Raw genomic sequence first — 22,479 nt, 5'->3', positions numbered from 1 at the left:
TTGTTATTAATTGTTAACCGTATTTATTAAGAGCTTACTGCGTACAAGGCACTGTACTAAGCGTTTGGGAGAGGACACTCTAACATCCTCTGCCCACACCGAGCTCACAGTCTGGAGGATGTGAGACCAGAGAAGGATCCCTAATGCTGCTGCTTTGTCACCCGTCTACTCCCTCTCCCAATCGCCTGGGACTAGCAGATGCATCACAGGTAAGCCGGCTTTCTGCCCTCCGTTCATTCAGTCCTATTTATTGAGCGCGTACTATGTGCAAAGCACTCTACTAAACGCCTGAGGGACAACAGTATGGCAGCAGACACATTCCTGCCCATAATGAGCTCACAGTCTGGGGGGGAGACAGACATTAAAATAAACAAGTAGATAAATTACAGATATCTACAGATATATATAATAATATATAATATATAAAATATATAAATATAATAATATATATATAATTTATATAATATATAAATATAATAATAATAACAATGGTATTTATTAAGCACTTACTATGTGCAAATATATGTATGTATGTATGGATATATATATCAATATATATATTTGCACATAGTAAGCACTTAATAAATACCATTATTATTATTGTTATTATTACACACACACATATGTGCCATGGAGACAGGAGGGAGAATGAATGAAGGAGCAAGTAAGGATGGCGCAGAAAGGAGTGAGATGAGGGCTTAGTCAGGGAGGAGATGTGCCTTCAATAAGGTTTTGAAGTGGGGGAGAGGAATTATCTGCTAATTTTACAACGTCTGGTCTTTGGGGTGGGCTTAACAGTGATGGTTTTTTTCACACCAGAAAACCCAGGCCCAGTCTCTTTCCACTAGTCATGCTACTTTTGACTGAGCGTTTGCAGGTGTACGTACATGAGAGAACACCTGGGCAAACAACAGTGAAAGTAAAGCGTGCTAATGCTTCGGTTTGGGGGGAATGTCAGCACATCCGTAGGAAATCTCTTGAATTTGCAGGCCATATTTTGTTAAATTAGAGTGATAACATTCCTAAAAAAAAAAAAAAAACCACCTTAGTAGGTGGAATCTTGAGGGCCTAATCCGGTACATTTTATATTAATGGATAAAGCATTACTAAGAAGCAGGTCAGAATTGGGCATTTGTCTCTATCTCCTCTTCCAAAGTCATCTTAGAGGCTGTCAGTTTGAAATGGAGAAGAGAAAGTGTAGTATTTACTAAGGCACCAACATACTGAAAATTGCAGTGGCTTAGTAGAGAAGCTACTTGAGTGCTCATCACACCAGTCACCTAATTTCTTTGAGAAAGGAGTGTGATCCGTGACTCCAGAAGCCGCATTTCATTTATACCCATTAACAAACACGTGTAGTATAAGAAGTTAGTTTTCTTTAATAGATAACTCAATTTGAGGGTGAATAGCCACGAAATGCCATTTAGTAGCTGTGATTAGTTGGGCTTTCGGTCGCTTTATCAAGGCTGCTACTAAGGTTACCATCCGTTCAATCAGTCGTACTTATTGAGCGCTTACTGTGGGCAGAGCACTGTACTAAGCCCTTGGAAAGTACCATTCGGCAACGGATGCAGTCCCTACCCAACAGCGGGCTCAGAAGTCTAGAAGGGGGAGACAGACAACAAAACAAAACAAGTAGGCAGGTGTCAGTACCATCAAAACAGATAATAAAAGTGCCAAATGAACCAAATAAAAAGGTAATTCTTATAACATTTTGTGACAGTTGTCGGACAAGGCCTTTGGCTGAGGGCCCTTTGACCACTGAAGAAATATTAGCGCTTTTTGGTGATTCATTCATTACCTCCTGAAATCCTCTGAGCTCTCCCTTAATTCTTCCATTAAAACAGTCTGGTTTGAAAGGTTGGAGAGTACTTGAATCAAGCAGACCATTTTGACTTGCTGCTTAAGACTGGTTACCCTTGTTTAATCACTGTTTAATATAAAGTGCCCCTGTTGCTCAGACAGGTGGAAGATGGGTGATAGCAGGGCTTTATTTTTTTCAGGAATGGTACTTTTGAAAACATTGTAATTATACTTATGGTTTAAAACACAGTTTCAGTGATTCTGCTGCTCTTTTTGTTATGGTTTGCAGCTTACTGTTTAAGTATTCAAAACCTCAGAATAAGTTTAAATGAAAAAGCCACATGATAAATCTGGTGTACATGTACAAAACTCAGAAGGCTGCCTTGGGTAGACTGCACAGGTTTTGCAGTGAACCTCAATCCACCGCTGGCATACCAGTCCCTGCTTGGGCAGCGCCAGATACAGGTGTTTTAAAGGGTGAAAGTTGCTGTGTCTTAAACACAACTTTTCTTGCGGTCAGGTGGGTTTAGGGGCTTGTTCTGTCGTGTTCATTGTGTAAAATAATGAGTCGATTAGTCACTTGTTTTTTTTTTTTAAGCTTACCCTTTCACTGGTGAGGCTAAAAGATGTGGGTGTAGAGCAGGTTTGGTTTTTCAGTGTGTAGGGAAGGGATCCACATATTGGAAAACATTTTTATACGTGTTATTCTCAGTCGGGCAAGTTAGTGTTTGCTTTCGCTTTAGAGCTTGGAAGAAATCAGACCGGGTCCAATTTCAGGAAGCAAACCGGAAGGGATTTTTCTCACTCCCTGAGCACTCGACTGCTTCACCGTTTGTGTGTGGTCCTATTGGAAGCAGCAGCCACCTGACATTTGAGGCCTGCTTTTGAAAGTTCTGTAGACGTACATAGAAAGAAAAAAGAATAGGCAGATGGGTAGGGGTTTTATTTTTAGCAGGTTATTCCTTCATGAACTGCATGTCTTGAAGAAAGGGTAAATATATATATTTTAAATCTCGACCTGTTCTTTTCTTTTTCTTCTTTTCACTTCACAAATGCTAGTGAGCAAAGCAATCTTTGTTTTGGCTGAGGCTGGGTCACAGTGTTCAAACATTAGGGGACTTGGAAGAAGGATTGTTGAGTGACTCAGAGCCTGCGACTGTACTTTTCCCTAGAATGAATGAAATGAACCTGAGTCCTGTGGGGATGGAGCAGCTGACCTCATCTTCCGTGAGCAATGCCCTTCCAGTGTCGGGAAGTCACCTGGGGCTGGCCGCGTCACCCACTCACAATGCCATCCCTGGCCCAGGTGAGTTGGAGAGCTCAGAGGGAATGGCAGGAGAGAGGTTCCATAAAGTATTCCCTTAACTGGTTTGCCCATTCCATTCAGGTGGGAGGTTATCACTCTGCGTTAAACTGCAGAAGAAAGATTGCCCCAGCAAGGGTGAGGAAGGAGGCACTTAATAATAATAATTAGGGCATTTAAGTGCTTAGTATGTGCCAGGCACTGTACTGAGCGCTGGGGTAGATACAGGCTAATCCTCAAAAGTCTCCTTTTAGTGTAGGAATCCCTCACTAAGGAAGTCGTAACATATTCACTGATCATCTGGGCACTGCAGAGCAGTGACTGGCTGGAACTGGAAAATCAGCGGTGTGCCTAAAGCTCGGTGCCGAGGTGCCACAATTTTCCAAAAGCGGCAGTTAACATTGAGAGCTCGCTCCCAGCCCTCCCCCAGGGCTATGCCTAGTTTTAGTTTAGCTTTTAGCATTGAAATGGTGCACAGAACCCCAAAGCTTATTTTCTGTTGGCATCCTCCGTGAGGAATAATCGTTGGACTGTGCCAAAGGCTGAAATCTAGAATGGGTCAACTTGACCCTTCCTGCTAATACAGAAAATTGGGTATCCTGATTTGGCCATTTATAGTTCAAGACCCTACTTTTTGCACATTCTTAGTTTATGTGGAAATATGTAAACTGGGCAGCACTTCAATTTAGGCAGTCTGTGTAGAAACATCTGTAATCGAGGGATGGTATTCTATTGGAGAAAGTGTTGGACGGGATTGTTTTTGTTGATCTCAATTCATGAGAAGCCTGTGATGGTCACTCTTCCACCGACTTGTAATGGCTTTTCTTTTTTTCCTCCCCCAGGGCTGCCGGTGGCAATTCCCAACCTGGGCCCCTCCTTAAGCTCCCTGCCCTCTGCCTTGTCTCTGATGCTCCCAATGGGTATTGGGGACCGAGGGGTGATGTGTGGTCTACCCGAGAGAAACTACACTCTACCTCCTCCACCTTACCCTCACCTGGAGAGCAGCTATTTCAGACACATTCTACCTGGTAAGTTCTGTGATTCTTTGGAGCTTGGAAGAGTGAGCTAGAACTAACTTTGGCAAAGGTAACATTTCTTTGTCTTTCAGTCACCCTAATGCAGAACAGGTGTACCCCAGGAGATGTCTGTCCCCTGTTCCTTGAAAACGTGGGTGTATTTTGAGCCACTGTATTGTGGGATACGGTTTTCCCTAGACTTTAATTTAATTGGGTTCTTTTTTGGAGCCAGCTCTGACATGACAACCGAGCCTTACAGGTAATTAAAAGTGACACTCATTTTCGACCACCGGCAGCCCCTCGACTAATTCAAGGAACTCTCTTGCTCACTTTGAACCTAGTTTCCTTCCACCCTATCCAAGGATTCTCGGCTCCCGCCACTCCCAGCAGGAAGAGGGCAGGAAAATAATCAGGGGGACCAGGAGAGACCCCAATGGTCAGATATCTGGCTGGGACCTGGCCTTGCCTCCTTACTCCAAACGGCAGCGAGCCGATTTTGTGTGAGCCAGCCATGACTCCTGTCATTCTCTGTCAACTCCGTTCCGACTCCCTCCCTGCAGCACCTCTGTCCACCTAGGCTACCTGTCTACTTTCATCACCCGGGAGACCAGGCATCCCTTCAGCCCAGAGGCATTTCCAGCCGCTGAAAGGAAGCCGTGATAAAGCACATCAATTCCTTAACAAGCAGTTGCTCCTTCCTCCCCTGCTCCTCTAAAGCCAAGCACAGAATTGGGGTGGGAGAGAAGAGGAGTGGAAGAGCGGGAAGTGGCCAGGCTGGCTTTTCTTTTGCTTCAACCGAAGGCAGCGCAGAATCGGGATGCGAGAGAAGAAATCTCTGCTCCTTCCACTCCTTCCCCATCTGTTCAGCTTCTCCCTCCTGAACCCCTGCCAAAGAGGAGACCTCGGTCTGCAAGCTGCTGATTGGGAAGCTGCACAGGTGGAGCCAGGAGAGGAAGAGGAGAGGAGGGCTCACTGTCTTCCCTCCAGCAACTGGATGTAAAGTTGGGTGGGGCGTGTGACAAATCCCTGGATTTTCTATAGTATAATTTATTTGGAACCAGTGGTACACCTATATATCTAAGAGCAACGCTTTATGCTTCTTTAAAACACTTCAACTCCCTCCTCCCCCCGTCCCCCACACATACGCCAAATATCTACCCTTCGTAAGGTTCTTTTTTAAGGGCAGCCACCACAGCATCCCTTCCTCCTGCTTCGGAGTTCCCTCTCTTTATTCATTCAATCATATTTATTGAGCACTTACTGTGTGCAGAGCACTGTACTAAGTGCTTGGGAAGTACAAGTTGGCAACGTATAGAGACGGTCCCTACCCAACAGTGGGCTCACAGTCTAGAAGCACTCTCTTGTGTTAAAATCTTGAGCTGTCTCCCAACCGCAGCCAGAAAGCAACTTCAGTTGTGTCCTGTTTTCACAAAGATCTAATGAAGCATGATACATTTCCTAATTTAAAAGATTAGACCTAATTACTTCTTACTAAGTTTTACTTCCTGGGTAGGAGGGTCTTGGGCGGCTTTTCTAGGATTTCACCACTGAATGGTTTCCGATAGTGCATCTCTCCTGTGCTTACGGCGGGTGCGAACACTTGTTAAAGGAAGATCTTGAGGGAGGCTGTCCGGTTAATTTTAATGATTTGTAATCTGCATTAATTTCTAATTGGAGACTCTCAGTAGGACGTCGGGATCTCACAGGAGTTGTGTTGAATTTAGAGTGAGAGAATAGCTTAAAAAAGACCGTTAATTTGACTCAACTCATTCATTCAGTCATATTTATTGAGCGCTGATTGTGTGCAGAGCACTGTATTAAGCGTTTGGAACTCAACGAGCTAGACCTGAAAGTATTCTTATCTAGGTATGTTTGATGAATAACAATGTTTTGAAATAATTACATTTGGAGTACTCTTTAGTGAATAATAATAATAATAATGGCATTTGTTAAGCACGTACTATGTGCAGAAAAGCACTGTTCTATGCGCTGGGGGATACAAAGTAATCAGGTTGTCCCACGTGGGGCTCACAATCTTAATCCCCATTTTACAGATGAGGTGACTGAGGCACAGAGAGATTAAATGACTTGCCCAAAGTCACACAGCTGACAAGTGGCAGAGCCGGGATTGGAACCCATGACCTCTGACTCCCAAGCCCGGGCTCTTCCCACCGAGCCACGCTGCTGCTCACGGCCTCTCATTTCCTCTCTCTTCCAGGCATCTTATCGTATTTAGCCGACAGACCTCCTCCTCAGTACATTCATCCCAACTCGATAAACGTCGATAGCAACCCAGCCCTCTCGATCTCTAGCAACCCTTCAGCACTAGATCCCTACCAGTCCAGTGGGAACGTTGGTCTGGAAACGGGGATTGTCTCCATAGATTCTCGCTCCGTGAGCTCCCACGGGCCTCAAAGCCTCCATCCCAGCGACAGTCACGAGGTGACACTGGACACGACCATCACCATGGAGAGCGTCTCTCGGGTGACCAGCCCCATCTCAACCGACGGGATAGCCGAAGAGCTGACGATGGACAGCGTGCCCGGGGAGCATTCGCAGATCCCCAACGGCTCGAGAAGTCACGAACCTCTGTCGGTGGACCCCGTCGGCAGCAATCTGGCCTCGGACCCCGTGGGCCACGGTGGGGTCCTGCCCATTCACGGGAATGGTTTGGAACTTCCCGTGGTCATGGAGGCGGATCACATCGCTGGGCGGGTTAACGGGCTCCCCGACGGCGCCCTGACCGACTCCATCCACACTGTGGCCATGAGCACCAACTCTGTGAGCGTGGCGCTCTCTACCTCGCACAATCTTGCCTCCCTGGAGCCCGTCTCCCTACATGAGGTCGGCCTCAGCCTTGAGCCCGTGGCGGTTTCCTCCATCACTCCGGAGGTGGCCATGGGGTCAGGCCACGTCGACGTGTCTTCGGATAACCTGGCTTTCGTGCCGCCGTCCCTGCAGATGGAGGACTCCAACTCGAATAAAGAGAACATGGCGACCTTGTTTACAATATGTAAGTCCTCTTCTGTCTCTGGCGGCCCCCAAACAGAGCAGGTCATGGGCAGGGGGCCGCTTTGTCCTTTACTGTAGACGGGGACACCGCTGATGTTGAATCAGTGCTGTGGTGTGACTGTGGCTGAAGTGACTGAGGGCTGATTTTTCTCCCCAATAATTCCTGGCTTTTGGTTCGAGGTTGTACCTTCTAGGGGTGACAGCCTGGGAGCAGAAGGTCAAGGGTGTGGAGCATTGGAGGAAGAGAGGGAAGCTTTGAAATAGTGGAAAGCATTAGGTTGCTAAAGCTGCCAGGAACTCGAGTCTCTTGGCCTTTGCCGAGTTTAGGTTTACGGGGCGCTGGCCCTTTGAACCAGAAAAGTGGGTAGCTTCTTGCATTTCTCTGTAAACCTCTAGAAAGCCCCTCCCTTCGAAGAAGATAGAAAGTGGCAAGTTTCTTCACTTAGGCTCATTGGATTGGCCGATTGAGTCTCATCTCACAAAGTGCTTGTGCGCTGTAAAGTCTGAATTTCATCTGCGCCTGTGGTGATGGGATCCCCACAGTGAGGTTATCTTGATTTCTCAATAGTCAGGGTATAGGAAAGAACTGATTTTATCCAGTGGGACTCAAGAATCTGTACTCCTCTGAAAGTGTGCGGTCTGGTAGCCTCGATTCATCATGAGGAACTGCAATTTCATATATTTAGAGGTATTTGAAAACCTGCCTTAGGTGACCGCGTAGCCACATAGCTGGATAGATCAGACTTTCAGTGTGGTAGTCGTGTGTACCGTTTCAAAGTTGAATAGATTCTTCCTAACATTGAAAATGGAAACAATGTGATCACAGTCAGTGGTCTTTGGTGTAAAACATTTGCGTGCTGGTCTCTGGAAAGAAGAAAGGAATAGCAGTGTGCAGGTGAAATTAGAAGGGGTGGAGAAACATTCTAGCTGGAAACTTGAATTTGAAAGGTAGAGAAAGGAAGTATAGAAAATCATCATCATGATCGATGATATTGTTTGAGCGCTTATTATGCGCAGAGCTCTGTATTAAGCTCTTGAGAGTGTAGTACAACAGAGTTGGCATACATGTTCCCTGCCCACAACAAGCTTACAGTTTGAGACAGCTGTGACTATAAAAGTAATTTATAATATACAGTTTGTGGATATGTACATAAATGCAATGGGATTGAGGGTGGGATGACTATCAAGTGACTATAAAAGTAATTTATAATATATAATTTATAAATATGTACATAAACGCTGTGGGATTGAGGGTGGGACCGATATCAAGTGCCCAAAGGTCACAGTTCCAAGTGCATAGGATGACGGAGAAGGGAGAGGAAGCCGGGGAAAAGAGGACTGAAGGCACTGAGTAGAAGCAACGTGTGGTAGACCGATTAAGTAAAGAATTTAACTTGCCATTTGAAAGAGGTTACTGCTTATTTCTTACACCATCACTAGTCTTAATATCTGCCATCAAAACCTGACTGGCCAGATGTCGAAAAGGAGCAAGGCATTAAAAGTGTGCAGGCGGCTCTGCATTTGTCATTTTAATTTTGTAATATCCTTTGTAACCGTATAACCCCCTAAGGGGTAGAAGTAACATCTCAAATCAACTCCTTATCGTCATTCAGTGTAGTCTGAACCTATCATCAGTCTTTGGGGCGAGAAACACAGCTCTGTCCTCTAGTCAGGTTTTTGGTTAATGTAGTGACCGAAGTAATGAGACGTTGGTTTCTCCCTCACCTGTGCTACCTCAGTGACCCTAAAAGAGATATTATTTGGTTGAGCAAAATAACATAAAGTCAACCTTGTCCAAACCCATGACAGGGGGCGGGGAGGGAGGGTAAGGGAAGAATATATCTGAGGGACGAGAAGATATAATAATTCAGAATTTGGGGCTCGGCGTGTGCCCCCTGAGGGGCAGGGGACCTATCTAATTCCCACCTGTGCATTCTCTCCTGGTGCTTAGTAGAGTGCCCTGCACCAATAAATGCTTAATAAATACTGTTACTAGTAAGTGCGGAAGGTTCTGCTTAAGTGAAAGCAGCCAGTCTGTCTGAGCTGGTTTCTTCCTTTCTCTCACCCTTCTGTCTTCTCCGTCCTCAGGGTGCACCCTCTGTGACCGGGCCTACCCGTCAGACTGCCCGGATCACGGGCCAGTGACTTTTGTTCCAGACACCCCGATCGAGAGCCGAGCCCGGCTTTCCCTCCCCAAACAGCTGGTCCTGCGGCAGTCTCTCATGGGAGCTGATGTCGGTAAGGACCCCGGAACCACAAACACTCACCCCCACCCTTCCTCCCCTTCTCTGGTTGAGGCGAGTCAGAGCACGCGCGGGCTGTATTTAGAAGGCCGAGGCATGCCTTGGGGCGATCCCAGCTGTCTGTCAGGCATTGGTGCTTGTTGTCACTGCTTGTTGACTGGATCAAAAAGAAAGGACGTGTTAACGGTGCCTTAAACCACCAATCAGGCGTAAAAAGTCATCGAGAAGCCTACCTTCTTGGAGCGGCAGAATGGGAGAGGACCCACGGTTGGCCTGGGTCTTAGAAGACCTGAACTCTCTTGCCAGTGCCATCGAAATGAGACCGTGGAGACAGGTATGCCTCCACTGGGAATTAACTTGTGCAATTCTGGTGACCTCACTTTTAGGAGACTCACAATAATCCCCGTAAAGGGCCAGAGGAGGACAGCCAAGGTGATTGGGGATGAGTTACTTCCCTAGGAGGGTAGATTGAAAAGATTGGAAAAATGCAAGCTGAGGAGATGTGATTGGAGACCATAAAATCAGGTGAGAAGTGGTAAGGGGAGCACGAAATCGTTCACTGAATCCCATGATACCAGGGCCAGAGGGTCTGCGCTGAAGGTTGAGCGTTCCAGAATCAAAACATGCAAAGAAACGCTCCTTCACCGAGCAGGTGCTAGGTGTATGGGGTTTGTTTTGACAGGAAGCTGTTTGAGTGGAAAATATCAGTAGATTCAAGGTGATTTTGTGGGTGAGGATTTGCTAGAGGAGGATCAAGGGCCTGGGAGTTAGAAGACCTGGGTTCTAACCCTGGCTCTGCCTCTTGCCTGCCTTGGGCAAGTCACTTAACTTCTCTGTGCTTCAGTTTTCTCATCAGTAAAATGGGGATGAAATACCTATTCTCCTTCCTACTTGGGACTGTGAGTCCCATGTGGGGCAGAGACTGTGCCCACCTGATTCTTTTGTATCTACTCCAATGCTTAGTACAGTGTTTGGCACATAATAAGCAGTTAACAAATATCACGATTATTATAATTAGGGGAGAAGAATTAGGGAAGTTAGGGGGTGTATCCTTAAACCTTAGGGTAGGTAGCAAGGAGAACAGTCAAAGTACAGTTCCTTCCCTCCAAGCACAAGTTAGTTTGATCCAGTAATGTTTTGGGTTTTGTTTTTTTTTTATGGTATTTGTGCCAGGCACTAAACCAAGTGCTAGGGTAGATACAAGATGATCAGGTTGGACACAATCCCTGTCTCTCATGGGACTCACAGTCTTAATCGACATTTTAGAGATGAGGTAACTGAGGCACAGAAAAGTTAAGTGACTTGCCCCAGGGTGCACAGCAGCGGAGGGATTAGAACACAAGTCCTTTGACTCCATGCTGTATTCACCAGGCCGTGCTGTTCTGACATTCTTTTCTGGAATTTATGTTTCTGTTTCTGTATAAGTTGCCAACTTGTACTTCCCAAGCGCTTATTACAGTGCTCTGCACACAGCAAGCGCTCAATAAATACGATTGATTGATTGATTGATTTCTTTTTGCCTTTTGGTGCTTATTTTCCTTAGTAGCAGCTACCCCAGTGTTTAATACAGTGCTTCGACACAAAGTAAAAACGAAATAAATACCATTAAGTTAAAAGGAACTCTATCTCTGACACCTCCATAATGCCAGAGGGTGTGGTGAAAATTTCATTCTTTCATTGAATTGCATTTATTGAGTGCTTACTTTGTGCAGAGCACTGTACGAAGTGCTTGGGAGACACCTTGGGAGGAAATTGCCAGGCAGAACACTTGCGTTTGTGTTCATTTATCCTTCAAGGTGGTTGTGGATTGCTGGAGTTACCTCAGTTTCCTAAAACTGACATAGTACGTGGGGTTACCACTCCTGATTTTCTCAAAGTGGGGTTGAGAGCCTTAATGGGTGATCAGAAATTTATAGCTAAGACTTCTGAAAGTAATAGATTTGATGGAAAAACACCAAGAAACATTTTGCCATCTAGGGGACTAGCTGCCAGAGACTAGTAAGTCGTATTTATTTTTCCCTAAGTGGTGTGTTTTTGAAGTAGAAGAACATGGAATAATGCCTACAGATCTCCCTTTAGGCATTAACTCTCCGTTGGCATATCCTCGATCTTCCTGCTCCCAGGATTTGTAAATAATTTATATCTTTCTGCTCCTCCATTCGATTTTAAGCGTTTTGAGGGTTTGAAACGTGTCTTGCCTCTGTTGTATTTTCCCAAGCTTTGGGTTAGGATCTTAGCACTCAGTGGACGGTCAATAAGCACCATTGATTTGACTGATTGATGGAACATGTGGTGAAGGGTATGGACTTGTCTGGGAGTCGGGAAATCTGAGTTCTAATCCTCATTTTTTTACCCTAATACAATTCCTCTCCGACTGTGGATGCATTTCCTTTGGTATCACGTGTTTCCCCTGTCCAGAATAGGAAGTAACAGGATTTACCTTCTTTTCTGGAGGGATCACAATTACGGACAGGCTCCGAAGATAAGATTCTGTACTTGTGCTGAGCTCCTCTCTCCGTCTTCTGGTGAGGCAAACCATTGATTGTACCTTGGCTGTCCTTCCATCGCTAGGTGTGTGGACTGGGGAAACCATTCCTGTGCGAACTTGCTTTGGGCCTCTGCTCGGACAGCAGAGTCACTCCATGGAAGTGGCAGATTGGACAGATAAAGCAGCTAACCATATCTGGAAGGTCAGTTGGGGAGAATGGTGGTGTTTCGTCCTGAAATCCGACAGCAGGATTGAGGGTGGAGAGAGAGGGAAAAAGTGTGTTTGATTTGGAAAAAGTGTGTTTGATTCTTTCTAAAGCCAGAGCTAAGAATCATGAATTTTATTTAAAACCACTACTGCAGTTATTTATTGAGAGAGCCCCAGAGGGCTGTATCACAGAGCACTATCAATCAGTCAATCGATCGATTGTATTTATTGAGCGCTTACTGTACTAAGCGCTTGGGAAGTACAAGTTGGCAACATCTAGAGACAGTCCCTACCCAACAGTGGGCTCACAGTCTAGAAGGGGGAGACAGAGAACAAAACCAAACATCAAAATAAAATAAATAGAATAGATATGTACAAAAATAAATAAATAGAGTAATAAATATGTACAAACATATATACAGGTGCTGTGGGGAAGGGAAGGAGGTAAGATAAGGGGGTGGAGAGGGGGAGAGGAAGGAAGGGGCTCAGTCTGGGAAGCCCTCCTGGAGGAGGTGAGCTCTCACTATGGGCGGGCATTGCAAGAAAATCAGTATTTTTGCAGGCCCCCTTATGGGGTTGGGCAGAGGTGGAGAATTTGTTGGTTTTCTGGATGCAGCCTGTGTAGAGTCCTACTAGGAAGTTACTGTAGCTTTCTGCCCCGGGGAACCGGTACACTGGGCTTACACTAAGGCTATAAGGAAGAAACTGAGGCTACTGCCTGGGAATGCATCTGAAGTGATTTTTTTTCTTTTGAAAGAAACAATCTACTCATGCAGCAAGGGGGTCATTTGGTTGATTGGTTGTCAGGAAGTCCTGGGCGGGTAGCAGGAGTTTCTGCCCAACTGCCCAACCTGATTTGCTTGTATTCACCCCAGCGCTTAGTACGGTGCCCGGCACAAAGTAAGCACTTAGATACCACAATTATTATTGTTGTTATTCAAAGCATTAATAAGGTCACATCTCCTCCAAGAGGCCTTCTCAGATTTAAGCCCTCTTTTCCCTGGCTCGTTTTCCCTTCTGCATCACCTATGCATTTGGGTCTGTGACCTCTGGACATTTGATGTTTGCCCCACTCCCAACCCCACGATACTTATGTACATATCTTTAAATTATAGCAGAAATTATTCATATTAATAATGTGAAGCAGCGTGGCTCAGTGGAAAGGGCACGGGCTTTGGAGTCAGAGGTCACGGGTTTGAATGCCGACTCCACCACGTGTTCGCTGTGTGACCTTGGGCAAGTCACTTAACTTCTCTGAGCCTCAGTTACCTCCTCTGTAAAATGGGGATTAAGACTGTGAGCCCCATGCGGGACAACTCGATCACCTTCTAGCCCCCCCAGCGCTTAGAACAGTGCTCTGCACATAGTAAGCGCTTAACAAATGCCATCATTATTATTATTATTATTATTATTATTATCCTGCTGCTCCTCTCACCGAATGATGGGAAAGCTGGGAAGGACTCCAGGTGGGGCCTGGAAAGGTTCCTGGAAATACACGGGGAGTCGATAGAGCTAGGCTTCTCGTGGCCACATCCCTCAGTGGCCTTTGTCGTCCCCACCTCCCCCGGCTTTTTACAGAGACTTAATAAACCAGAAGCTAGGGCGGAACAACCAGTTCTGTGGGTAGGAGGGTTGGGGGAATGTTGGCTGCGAAACTCAGGAGAAAAGGAGAGACCATTGGACTGCTCTACATGGAGATGTTATGAAAGCTGGCATTCGGACACCGAGTTTTACGTTCTCAGTAGAAGCTTCCTCTGCATCATCCTGGCGGAAAACGGGCTACCTTCCTGTGCCTCTGATACTGTAGCAGGTCAGGGCCGCGGCTGATCCTTTAGTGTACATGAAAGGAGGGAAGTTTGGTGTAAATATCACCTTTCTTTGCTTTAGGGTAGTTTAGTGACCTCCATTGTTGGTGGGGGCACTGTGGAAAGTGTAGAAAAACCAGACAAGTGCGTGTGATTTTTTTAGACAGAAATTAAGACAGCCAGTGCCTTGGCCGAGTGACTGATCGGTGACTCGAATTCAGTGTTTTGTTTTAACCCTGAGCAGCCAGCGCATTTCATAGGCATTTTGCTTCCTGCTGGCAGATGTACCACAACGGCGTCTTGGAGTTTTACATCATTACGACTGACGAGAACGAATGTAACTGGATGATGTTCGTGCGCAAAGCCAGGTAATGCCGCACCTTGGGTTTCGAGGCTGCGTGTCAGATGATTGGCAGGCCCCAGTCTCGCTGCCTGAGTGTCGGTCGGCATCAGGAGTGAGCCTGAATCCAACTGACGACCGGTCTGGGCTCGTTTTCCTCGGGGGGACGGTATCGTTGTGTATGGCTGTCCCTGGGGCCGATTCCAAAGGTGTGGAGCTCTGCGTGTGCTGGGAAGAACACGGCACGGCTCCCGGGGATTAGCTTTATGTTTCTGAACACTTGCTATCTGTCAGTAGTTATTTTTGATTTTGAAATTACGCGTTACACCAAGCCCTTTGAGGGGCAGCGCCATGTCTAGTTTCAACCTGTATATTCTTTCCGAGCACTCAGCATTCATTCAACACTTACTGTGTGCACAGTGCTGACCCTTAACTACCCTGACATGACTCATGCTGTGGTCTCAAGAGTTATCTTAGTACAGTGCTCTGCACATAGTAAGCGCTCAATAAATACAATTGATGATCTTGGTTGGCTTTACTTATCTAAGGGGTGAAATGCTTTCACCCTCTCCCCATCTTCTCACATCCTGATGTTCTTTTTCTCTTCATTTATCCCTCCTCTTTCTGAAGTGAAATACATACTCAGAGAAGCTGAAGGGGGTGATATCAATGGCTGGGTAGTGGCCAACTCTTTAAGGGCAGATTTTGGGTAAAGTTCCTTTTGTTTGAGCATTTCTCCCAGGTGCTTGGATTTATTAGCCAGCATGCTGGGCAGTTTTAATCCAGTTTCTCCATTTGTGGTGTGTTAGTTTGTATCTGTCCCTGGGAAACGGATTGTTATTTTTTCTTTGCCCCAGTCTTCAGGGGTCAAAAATAATATTTTAGTCCTTTATTTTACTTTACTTGTGCTTATTTCCTTCCAGTATTGGCTGGTTCCCTGTCTAGCAAGCAAAGATGATATAATCCTTTTATTCAGGCATTAAAATGATTTTATACTTTGGCTTTTCTTTCCTGAAACTAACCATATAATCAGGGAACGCTCAGTGCTCAGCCTCTGCTCCCCTGGGCGTCGTCTTGTCCAGCGTGATCAAGTAGCGAGGCTTAGAGTGAATAGTTTCAGTTCCTGTAATTGTTTCTACTCTATTCCCTTTATAGTCTTTATCGAGAGAGGAGATACAAGTCCAGAGATATTCATTCCCCACACCCCCCTCCCTTTTGCAGCAGTGTGCTGGTGAACAGAGTTCTCCGACGGCCGTTACGATCACACACAACCGATCGTGGATCGTGAGCTAGTAAACGCCAGCAGGATCCTGTTTCTGTACAAATGTCCTTTTGATGGTGGAAGTGGGGAGTATAGAACGATCCAGGGATCAGAGTTTATTTCCCATATGAAGGGTATGCCACCTTGAGAAATATTATTAAGTGCATCATCTACCGGAGTGGTGACTTTCAACTCCAAAAGGGGAGATGGAAAGAGCTTGTTTCTGGGTGTCAGGAGACCTGGCCTCTCGGGGACCTTGGGCAAATCACTGAACCTGCCTGGGCCTGTTTCCTCATCTGGAAACGAGGAATAAAACAGGTTGTAAACCCCAGGCCGGATGGGGATTAGGCCCAATCTTGTAATCCACCCCAATGTTGAGCATTAAGTAGGTGCAAATTAAAGTGGCTTTATTATTAAAGCGATGATTGGGATTGATTAAATTCCCACTTAGATTGGGAGCCCCATGGGGGACAGGGGCTATACCCAACCTGACCATTTTTCCATCTCTTCCAGCATTTAGAACAGTGCGTGGCACAGAGTAAGTACCGAACAAAGACCATCATAGTTATTCAGTTATGCTGTGTTTTGATTCAGGAACCGGGAAGAGCAGAATCTCGTAGCTTATCCCCACGATGGAAAAATATACTTCTGCACCTCACAGGATATCCCCCCTGAAAATGAACTGCTCTTTTACTACAGCCGGGACTACGCCCAGCAGATCGGTAAGCCGCTGAGCGGGTGGGCGGGCCTCCACTCTGTGCTGCCATAATGCAGGTTTTCACTCTGCCTTTCAGGTAGAATGGTTCTGGGGCATTAGGGAATAAACCGAGCTTCTGTGGCTTCGGCGTATCATGGTGTGGCAGGAACAGCTGTGATATGTGCACAGGGTCAGAACAAGCGCTACAGTGTTGAGTTTTCCTTGTTTTCCAAGAACACAAGCCTTTCTTATAGGCACATTGGGTGGATTTCCTCCTATCAATCAATCAATCAATCAATCGTATTTATTGAGCGCTTACTATGTGCAGAGCACTGTACTAAGCGCTTGGGAAGTACAAATTGGCAACACATAGAGACAGTCCCTACCCAACAGTGGGCTCACAGTCTAAAAGGGGGAGACAGAGAACAGAACCAAACATACCAACAAAATAAAATAAAAAGGATAGAAATGTACAAGTAAAATAAATAAATAAATAAATAAATAGAGTAATAAATATGTACAACCATATATACATATATACAGGTGCTGTGGGGAAGGGAAGGAGGTAAGATGGGGGGATGGAGAGGAGGATGAGGGGGAGAGGAAGGAAGGGGCTCAGTCTGGGAAGGCCTCCAAGAAAGCATGCTATAGAAGTACTGTAGACCGTGAGCTTGCTGTGGGCTGTTTATTGTTGTATTGTACTTTCCCAAGCGCTTAGTACAGTGCTCTGCACACTGTAAGCACTTAATACAATCGTGAGCCCACTGTTGGATAGGGACTGTCTCTATATGTTGCCAATTTGTACTTCCCAAGCGCTTAGTACAGTGCTCTGCACACAGTAAGCGCTCAATAAATACGATTGATGATTGATGATGATGATGAGTAATCTGAGGCTTTGATCCTGTCTTTGGAACTACTGCATACAACAGGTGAGGGGAAGTCACCTACCTCAGGCTGGCTGTCCTGCCGTCACCCTGGGTGTTTTTTAAACGTTAAGAAAACGTAAGAGTTTCTCAGATGATGCATAATGTTGATATCAATCAATCAATCAATCAATCGTATTTATTGAGCGCTTACTATGTGCAGAGCACTGTACTAAGCGCTTGGGAAGTACAAATTGGCAACACAATTTGTGTTACAATTTGTTTTACAATTTGATATAAAACCAGCAGCAGGTTAAGTGTAAAATGAACTTCTCTGGGGACGTCCTTATAGGAGCTTTAAATTTTTTTGGTCCCTATCAAGTCCTAGGTGTTTTAGGAAGCATCACGGTCTAGAATATGACAAGCAGTGTGTGGTTGTGCTTGGGTTTATGAAAGTAGTCAAGCTAGGCTGTAGGAAAGTGAGGCAGAAATCTTTTCCGAGTCAGGTGGAGCCAGCAACAGACACAGTAAATTGAAGCGTCGGAAGACAGCCTAATGACGAATTTCTTGGATGTAGGTGTCCCAGAACACCCAGATGTGCACATCTGTAACTGTGGCAAGGAGTGCAATTCTTACACAGAGTTCAAGGCTCACTTGAACAGCCACATCCACAATCACCTGCCCAGCCAGGGCCCCACGAGCAGCCACGGGCCGGGCCACAACAAAGAAAGGAAGTGGAAGTGCTCAATGTGTCCACAGGCCTTCATCTCCCCTTCAAAACTTCATGTCCACTTCATGGGCCACATGGGCATGAAGCCCCACAAGTGTGATTTCTGCAGCAAGGCTTTTAGTGATCCCAGCAACCTGCGGACGCACCTGAAGATCCATACAGGTGAGGGATGCCGGGAAGAGGTCAGATTTTTTTTTTTTCCTGGACAAAAACTTAATTCACCTTTTGTGAGCGAGCCTTTGGAATTTGACATGTCCTTGGTTACCAGACCAACCGTTACTAAAGCATCCTGGGAACCAAGGATGTAGGAAATAAAACCACTAAGACCCATCAGAGGTACAGACTCCGCTATCCCTAAAACTCCTAAAAAGAAAAGAAAATTTTTCTTGCAAATGTGACTTGTTTCGATCACGGCAGTCGAAGCCTTTGTTCCCTCCCTCCAATTGGGTGAGCCAGTTGTAGAATAAGAAGTCGGCTCTTGTTGCACCGGGAAGAATTTCAGTAGGAGCAGCAGAGTGGCCTAGGGGATGGAAGTCGGAAGGCCCTGGGTTCTAATTGTGACTCTGCCACATCTGCTGTGTGACCTTGTGCAAATCGCTAAACGTCTCTGTACGGTTCCCTCATCTGTAAAATCGGGCTCTCAGTCTTAATCCCCATGTGGGACAGGGATTATTTTGTATCTACCCCAGCGCACAGAACAGTGGCCGGCCCATAGTACGTACTTAACGGATCCCATTAAAACAGAAAACCACCACCACCACCCAAAAAACCCAAACCAATTTTGGTTAGCGTGGCCGCCTCTGATCGCTTTGTGTGTCAATGCTGCAGGTCAGAAGAACTATCGCTGTGCTCTGTGTGACAAGTCCTTCACCCAGAAGGCTCACCTGGAGTCCCACATGGTCATCCACACCGGGGAGAAGAACCTGAAGTGCGATTACTGCGACAAGCTGTTCATGCGGCGGCAGGACCTCAAGCAGCACGTGCTTACCCACACCCAGTAAGTCATCCCCGGGACCCAGGACCCCTTCCCATCCTCACTCCCCAGCATCACTAGTGCAGTTTCAGGGAAATGATCTGCGTCTGTGCACCTCGCTGCTGGAGAGGTGGATGCTTTTTGCCCGCTGAGACGGCCGTAGATGACAGTGAACTGGTCCCCAGGTTTTTAATGGTGCAGTGGGGTTAGGGAGGGACAGCTCCCGGCTTTGAGGCGAGTGCTGACTGGTTGTTCTTTGGCCCAGGAAGCGCTGCGTGAGCCAGGCTCGGGCCAAGGAGGGAGCAGATTTTTGTGAAATGCAACATTTCTCCCGGGAGATGCACCCCCACGTAGGGAAAGGGAAGTTCGGGGGGAAAATCCCCACAACATACTAAGGCTTGAAAACAACCCAGAGTGCGTGTCCATAGGCAGTAGTCACCTGCCAACCCCATCAGCCAAACTCAGCCAACGTACCTCTGGATAGAGAAGCAGCGTGGCTCAATGGAAAGAGCCCGGGCTTTGGAGTCAGAGGTCATGGGTTCGAATCCCCGCTCCGCCACATCTGCTGTGTGACCTTGGGCAAGTCACTTCGCTTCTCTGAGCCTCGGTTCCCTCATCTGCAAAATGGGGATGATGACTGTGAGCCCCACGCGGGACAACCTGATCACCTTGTATCCCCTCTAGCGCTTAGAATAGTGCTTTGCACATAGTAAGCGCTTAACAAATGCCTCATTATTATTATTATTATTCTGGGCGGTGCCTGTTCAGTGGCACTGTGGTGGCAGTAGACAATCCCCACAAATGTAAAGGGAATGGAGCTTTAGACCTCTTTAGACCTCTTGGGAGAAGCAGCGTGGCTCAGTGGAAGGAGCCCGGGCTTGGGAGTCAGAGTTCATGGGTTCTAATCCCGGCTCCGCCACATGGCTGCTGTGTGACTTTGGGCAAGTCACTTAACTTCTCTGAACCTCCGTTACCCCATCTGTAAAAAGGGGATTAAGACTGAGCCCCACGTGGGACAACCTGATCACCGTGTATCCCCCCCCCCCCCCCCACCAGCGCTTAGAACAGTGCCTTGCACATAGCGCTGAACAAATGCCATTATTATTATGATGATGATGATGATGATGACAAGATGTAAGCCAAACTCACCAATGCTGAAGCCCCTTTTGGTCCAGCACTGCTGGGCACTCTGCAGACCGCTGTGGCGAGAGAGAGGAAGTTCTCGAAATAGAAGGGCATGGAAGTAGGAGTAGCATCCTTCTTGGAAAGGGGCAGGTGGGTGAATGTATTTGGAGGCCTACACTCTCACAGATCCGCCCCCGCGGTGAAGAACCTAAAACCAGGCTCCGCCACCGAGGTACTTTTGATAGTGATGAATGCTCGATTTGCGTCCCAAGCTTCAGTTTTTCCCCTTTCCATACCCTTGCAGAGAACGCCAGATCAAGTGTCCCAAGTGCGAGAAACTCTTTCTGAGGACAAATCATTTAAAAAAGCACCTCAACTCCCACGAAGGAAAGCGGGATTACGTCTGTGAAAAATGCTCAAAGGCTTATCTGACCAAATATCACCTCACCCGCCACCTGAAAATCTGTAAAGGCCCCGCTTCTAGCCTGTCTGCCCAGGAGGAAGAGGAGGAGGAAGATTCAGAAGAGGAGGAACTACCAGACTCTGTGGGGACCGAAGACTGTAGGATTACCAGTGGTGCGTACGCAGCAGAGGACTCCCTCTCTGGACATAAATAAGGGAAAAATATATAAATGATAAAAAAGGAAAAAAAAAAACCCAAGGATAATTTGTGACCCGCCATCACCTCCTTATATGCAGATCGGATTTCCAGCCTCCAGCCAAAACATTCTGACGGGGAATGGATAAAGCACTTAGCGTTCATAAGGAAATGCTTCTATAACGAAAACAGTCCGCGGAGATGAGGGGGACGGAAAAGCACGTACTTCATTTTAAGTCTTAGCAGTATACCGGGAGCGGGTCAAGTTCACGAGGTTCACAGGTTTATGGAAGTGCGACAGAGGAATTCCTCTGAAGGCTTCAAAAAAAATCAAACTCAGGGCTAGCACTAGGGTGCGGGTGAAACTGGACTGTCCCTACCAGGGTTGGGCCAGGACCGCTTCCATTACGGGGAGGGAGTGGAGTTGAAAGAGGACTCCGTGTCGGTCCGGTAATTCTGCTTTTCCCAGTTGCCACCACCAAGCTTGGGGATTTCAGGCGTGCGGCCCCTTGACTAGCAGCTGCAGGTTACCGCCTGCCCCTCAAAAGGGCCCTGAGCAAACATACTACAAATTGCAACTCTTTCTCTCAGCCCGCAGAAACTCCTTCCATTTAAGTCGTGGGGTTGTGGTCATCCTGCTGACTAATTAGCCTGCCATGTGATCATGGGTGACTTACTGCAGTCTCGAGGCTTGAATTTGAGGCTCTGGCAGCAAGCACAAAGTTAAAAGCAGCTCCTCTTTTGTGGCCCTGAGCTACCCCATTCCAGGACAGGCGCAGAGCCCTTGGCAGAGGCTCGGCATGTAGAACGCGCCTCAAGTGTAGAAGGAGCAGGAAGAAAGTAGGCTCTGATTTTGAAGAAGACCGGAGCGGTGTGGGAAAGGAAAGTGGAAAGGCTGTGGATGACACCAACTGGCAGGGAAGCTGTTGTGACTGGGCTTTCTCTGGGAAACCTGGTGAACCCAGTGCAATTCTGATTTAAAACCCCAACCAACTCTATCAGAGTTAAAGCGGTACAATATCTGGCAGGGCAGGAGGCCCTTCTCCCCTCCCTTTATCTTCCTTCTCTCACTTTTCTCCTCCTTTCTTTCAATGTTCCATCCCAGGACATGCCTCATGGTTGTCCCTGACACAGATTCATTTGTCACCCCTCTAATTGCCTAATTCCATTTAATACCCTATTAAGTAAATGTTTTTAAATCCAATGATTCATCTCGGCCAGGGTCAACAAAGTAGTATCAGGTATCCCATACTCCGCAACTTGCTTTCTTTTTTGAGCACTGTGAAGGACAGTGAAATGTCTTTTTGTTTTTTTTTAAGGTAAGCAGCCTTAGCTCAGAAATGTCAGGCCACTCTTAGACCCCCATTCAGGTAACTAACCCACAACAGATTTAAATGGGCTTCTTTCTTCGTTTTTTTTTTTTTTTTTTCCACCTTAAATGGGCTTCTTTCTTCAAGTCTTTTTTTTTTTTTTTCCACCGTTCACAAATGGGGTCGTTTTCAATAGTTTCTGCACAGGGCTCCTCAAATTTTTAACCCAAATCTGGAAGCTAACCTCGTTGGAAACGAATAGCCAGACCTTGGCTCCTTGGCTGCCACCCCGTTTGGCAAGTTGTGGTGAACCTCACGGACCTCGTCTCCTTCCAGTTTCCATCATCCCGGATCCCGGTTCCGTCATCTGCACAGGCTCTGAGCCTAGAAGGCCCATTTGGCTTCCACGGTGAATCAGACAGAAACAAGTAAGCCAATAATGTTCAAATTCATGTAAAAACCACAGTTTTCTGGACTGGGAGTGGAGGTGTCACTGGTGGGAAGATATTGCTGCTAATATATTTATGGAATGAATGTATTTCATTCAGATCTGTATTCCTCTAGGAAAAATTAAAACGCATTTTTAAAAAGAGGGGTACCTGTGACTTTACGTATTGCAGAAATAAGTGGGGGGACGGGGTTCTCTTTCCACGGGTGGGGGGTGCTTTGTTTTAACAGGCAGGTTCTCCTTTCTGATCGAATCTA

The 22,479-nt window shown here is 46.5% G+C and overlaps 1 protein-coding gene across 1 annotated transcript; it reads left to right on the top strand.

Moving 5' to 3' along the window:
• Nucleotides 1–76: 76 nt before the first annotated feature.
• On the top strand, nucleotides 77–22,366 carry PRDM4 (PR/SET domain 4). The gene is made up of 11 exons (XM_038756750.1): nucleotides 77–209; nucleotides 2,976–3,109; nucleotides 3,949–4,134; nucleotides 6,341–7,135; nucleotides 9,223–9,372; nucleotides 11,949–12,067; nucleotides 14,160–14,245; nucleotides 16,073–16,200; nucleotides 17,616–17,930; nucleotides 18,597–18,765; nucleotides 20,171–22,366. The coding sequence occupies exons 1-11, from the start codon at nucleotides 199–201 to the stop codon at nucleotides 20,481–20,483; spliced, it is 2,406 nt and encodes an 801-aa protein (XP_038612678.1). The 5' UTR covers nucleotides 77–198; the 3' UTR covers nucleotides 20,484–22,366.
• Nucleotides 22,367–22,479: the final 113 nt, after the last annotated feature.

Source organism: Tachyglossus aculeatus, chromosome 14 (assembly GCF_015852505.1).
Source record: "Tachyglossus aculeatus isolate mTacAcu1 chromosome 14, mTacAcu1.pri, whole genome shotgun sequence".
NCBI lineage: Eukaryota > Metazoa > Chordata > Mammalia > Monotremata > Tachyglossidae > Tachyglossus > Tachyglossus aculeatus.
Note: the sequence above shows the minus strand (reverse complement) of the source record. Positions and strands in the feature narration are given on the sequence as shown.

Bases quoted from the DNA above. Each gene is read 5' to 3' on its own strand.
- PRDM4 (XM_038756750.1), top strand. The intron at 9,373-11,948 runs GTAAGGACCCCG...TTCCATCGCTAG, and splicing joins TCTCATGGGAGCTGATGTCG to GTGTGTGGACTGGGGAAACC. The intron at 14,246-16,072 runs GTAATGCCGCAC...GTTTTGATTCAG, and splicing joins ATGTTCGTGCGCAAAGCCAG to GAACCGGGAAGAGCAGAATC.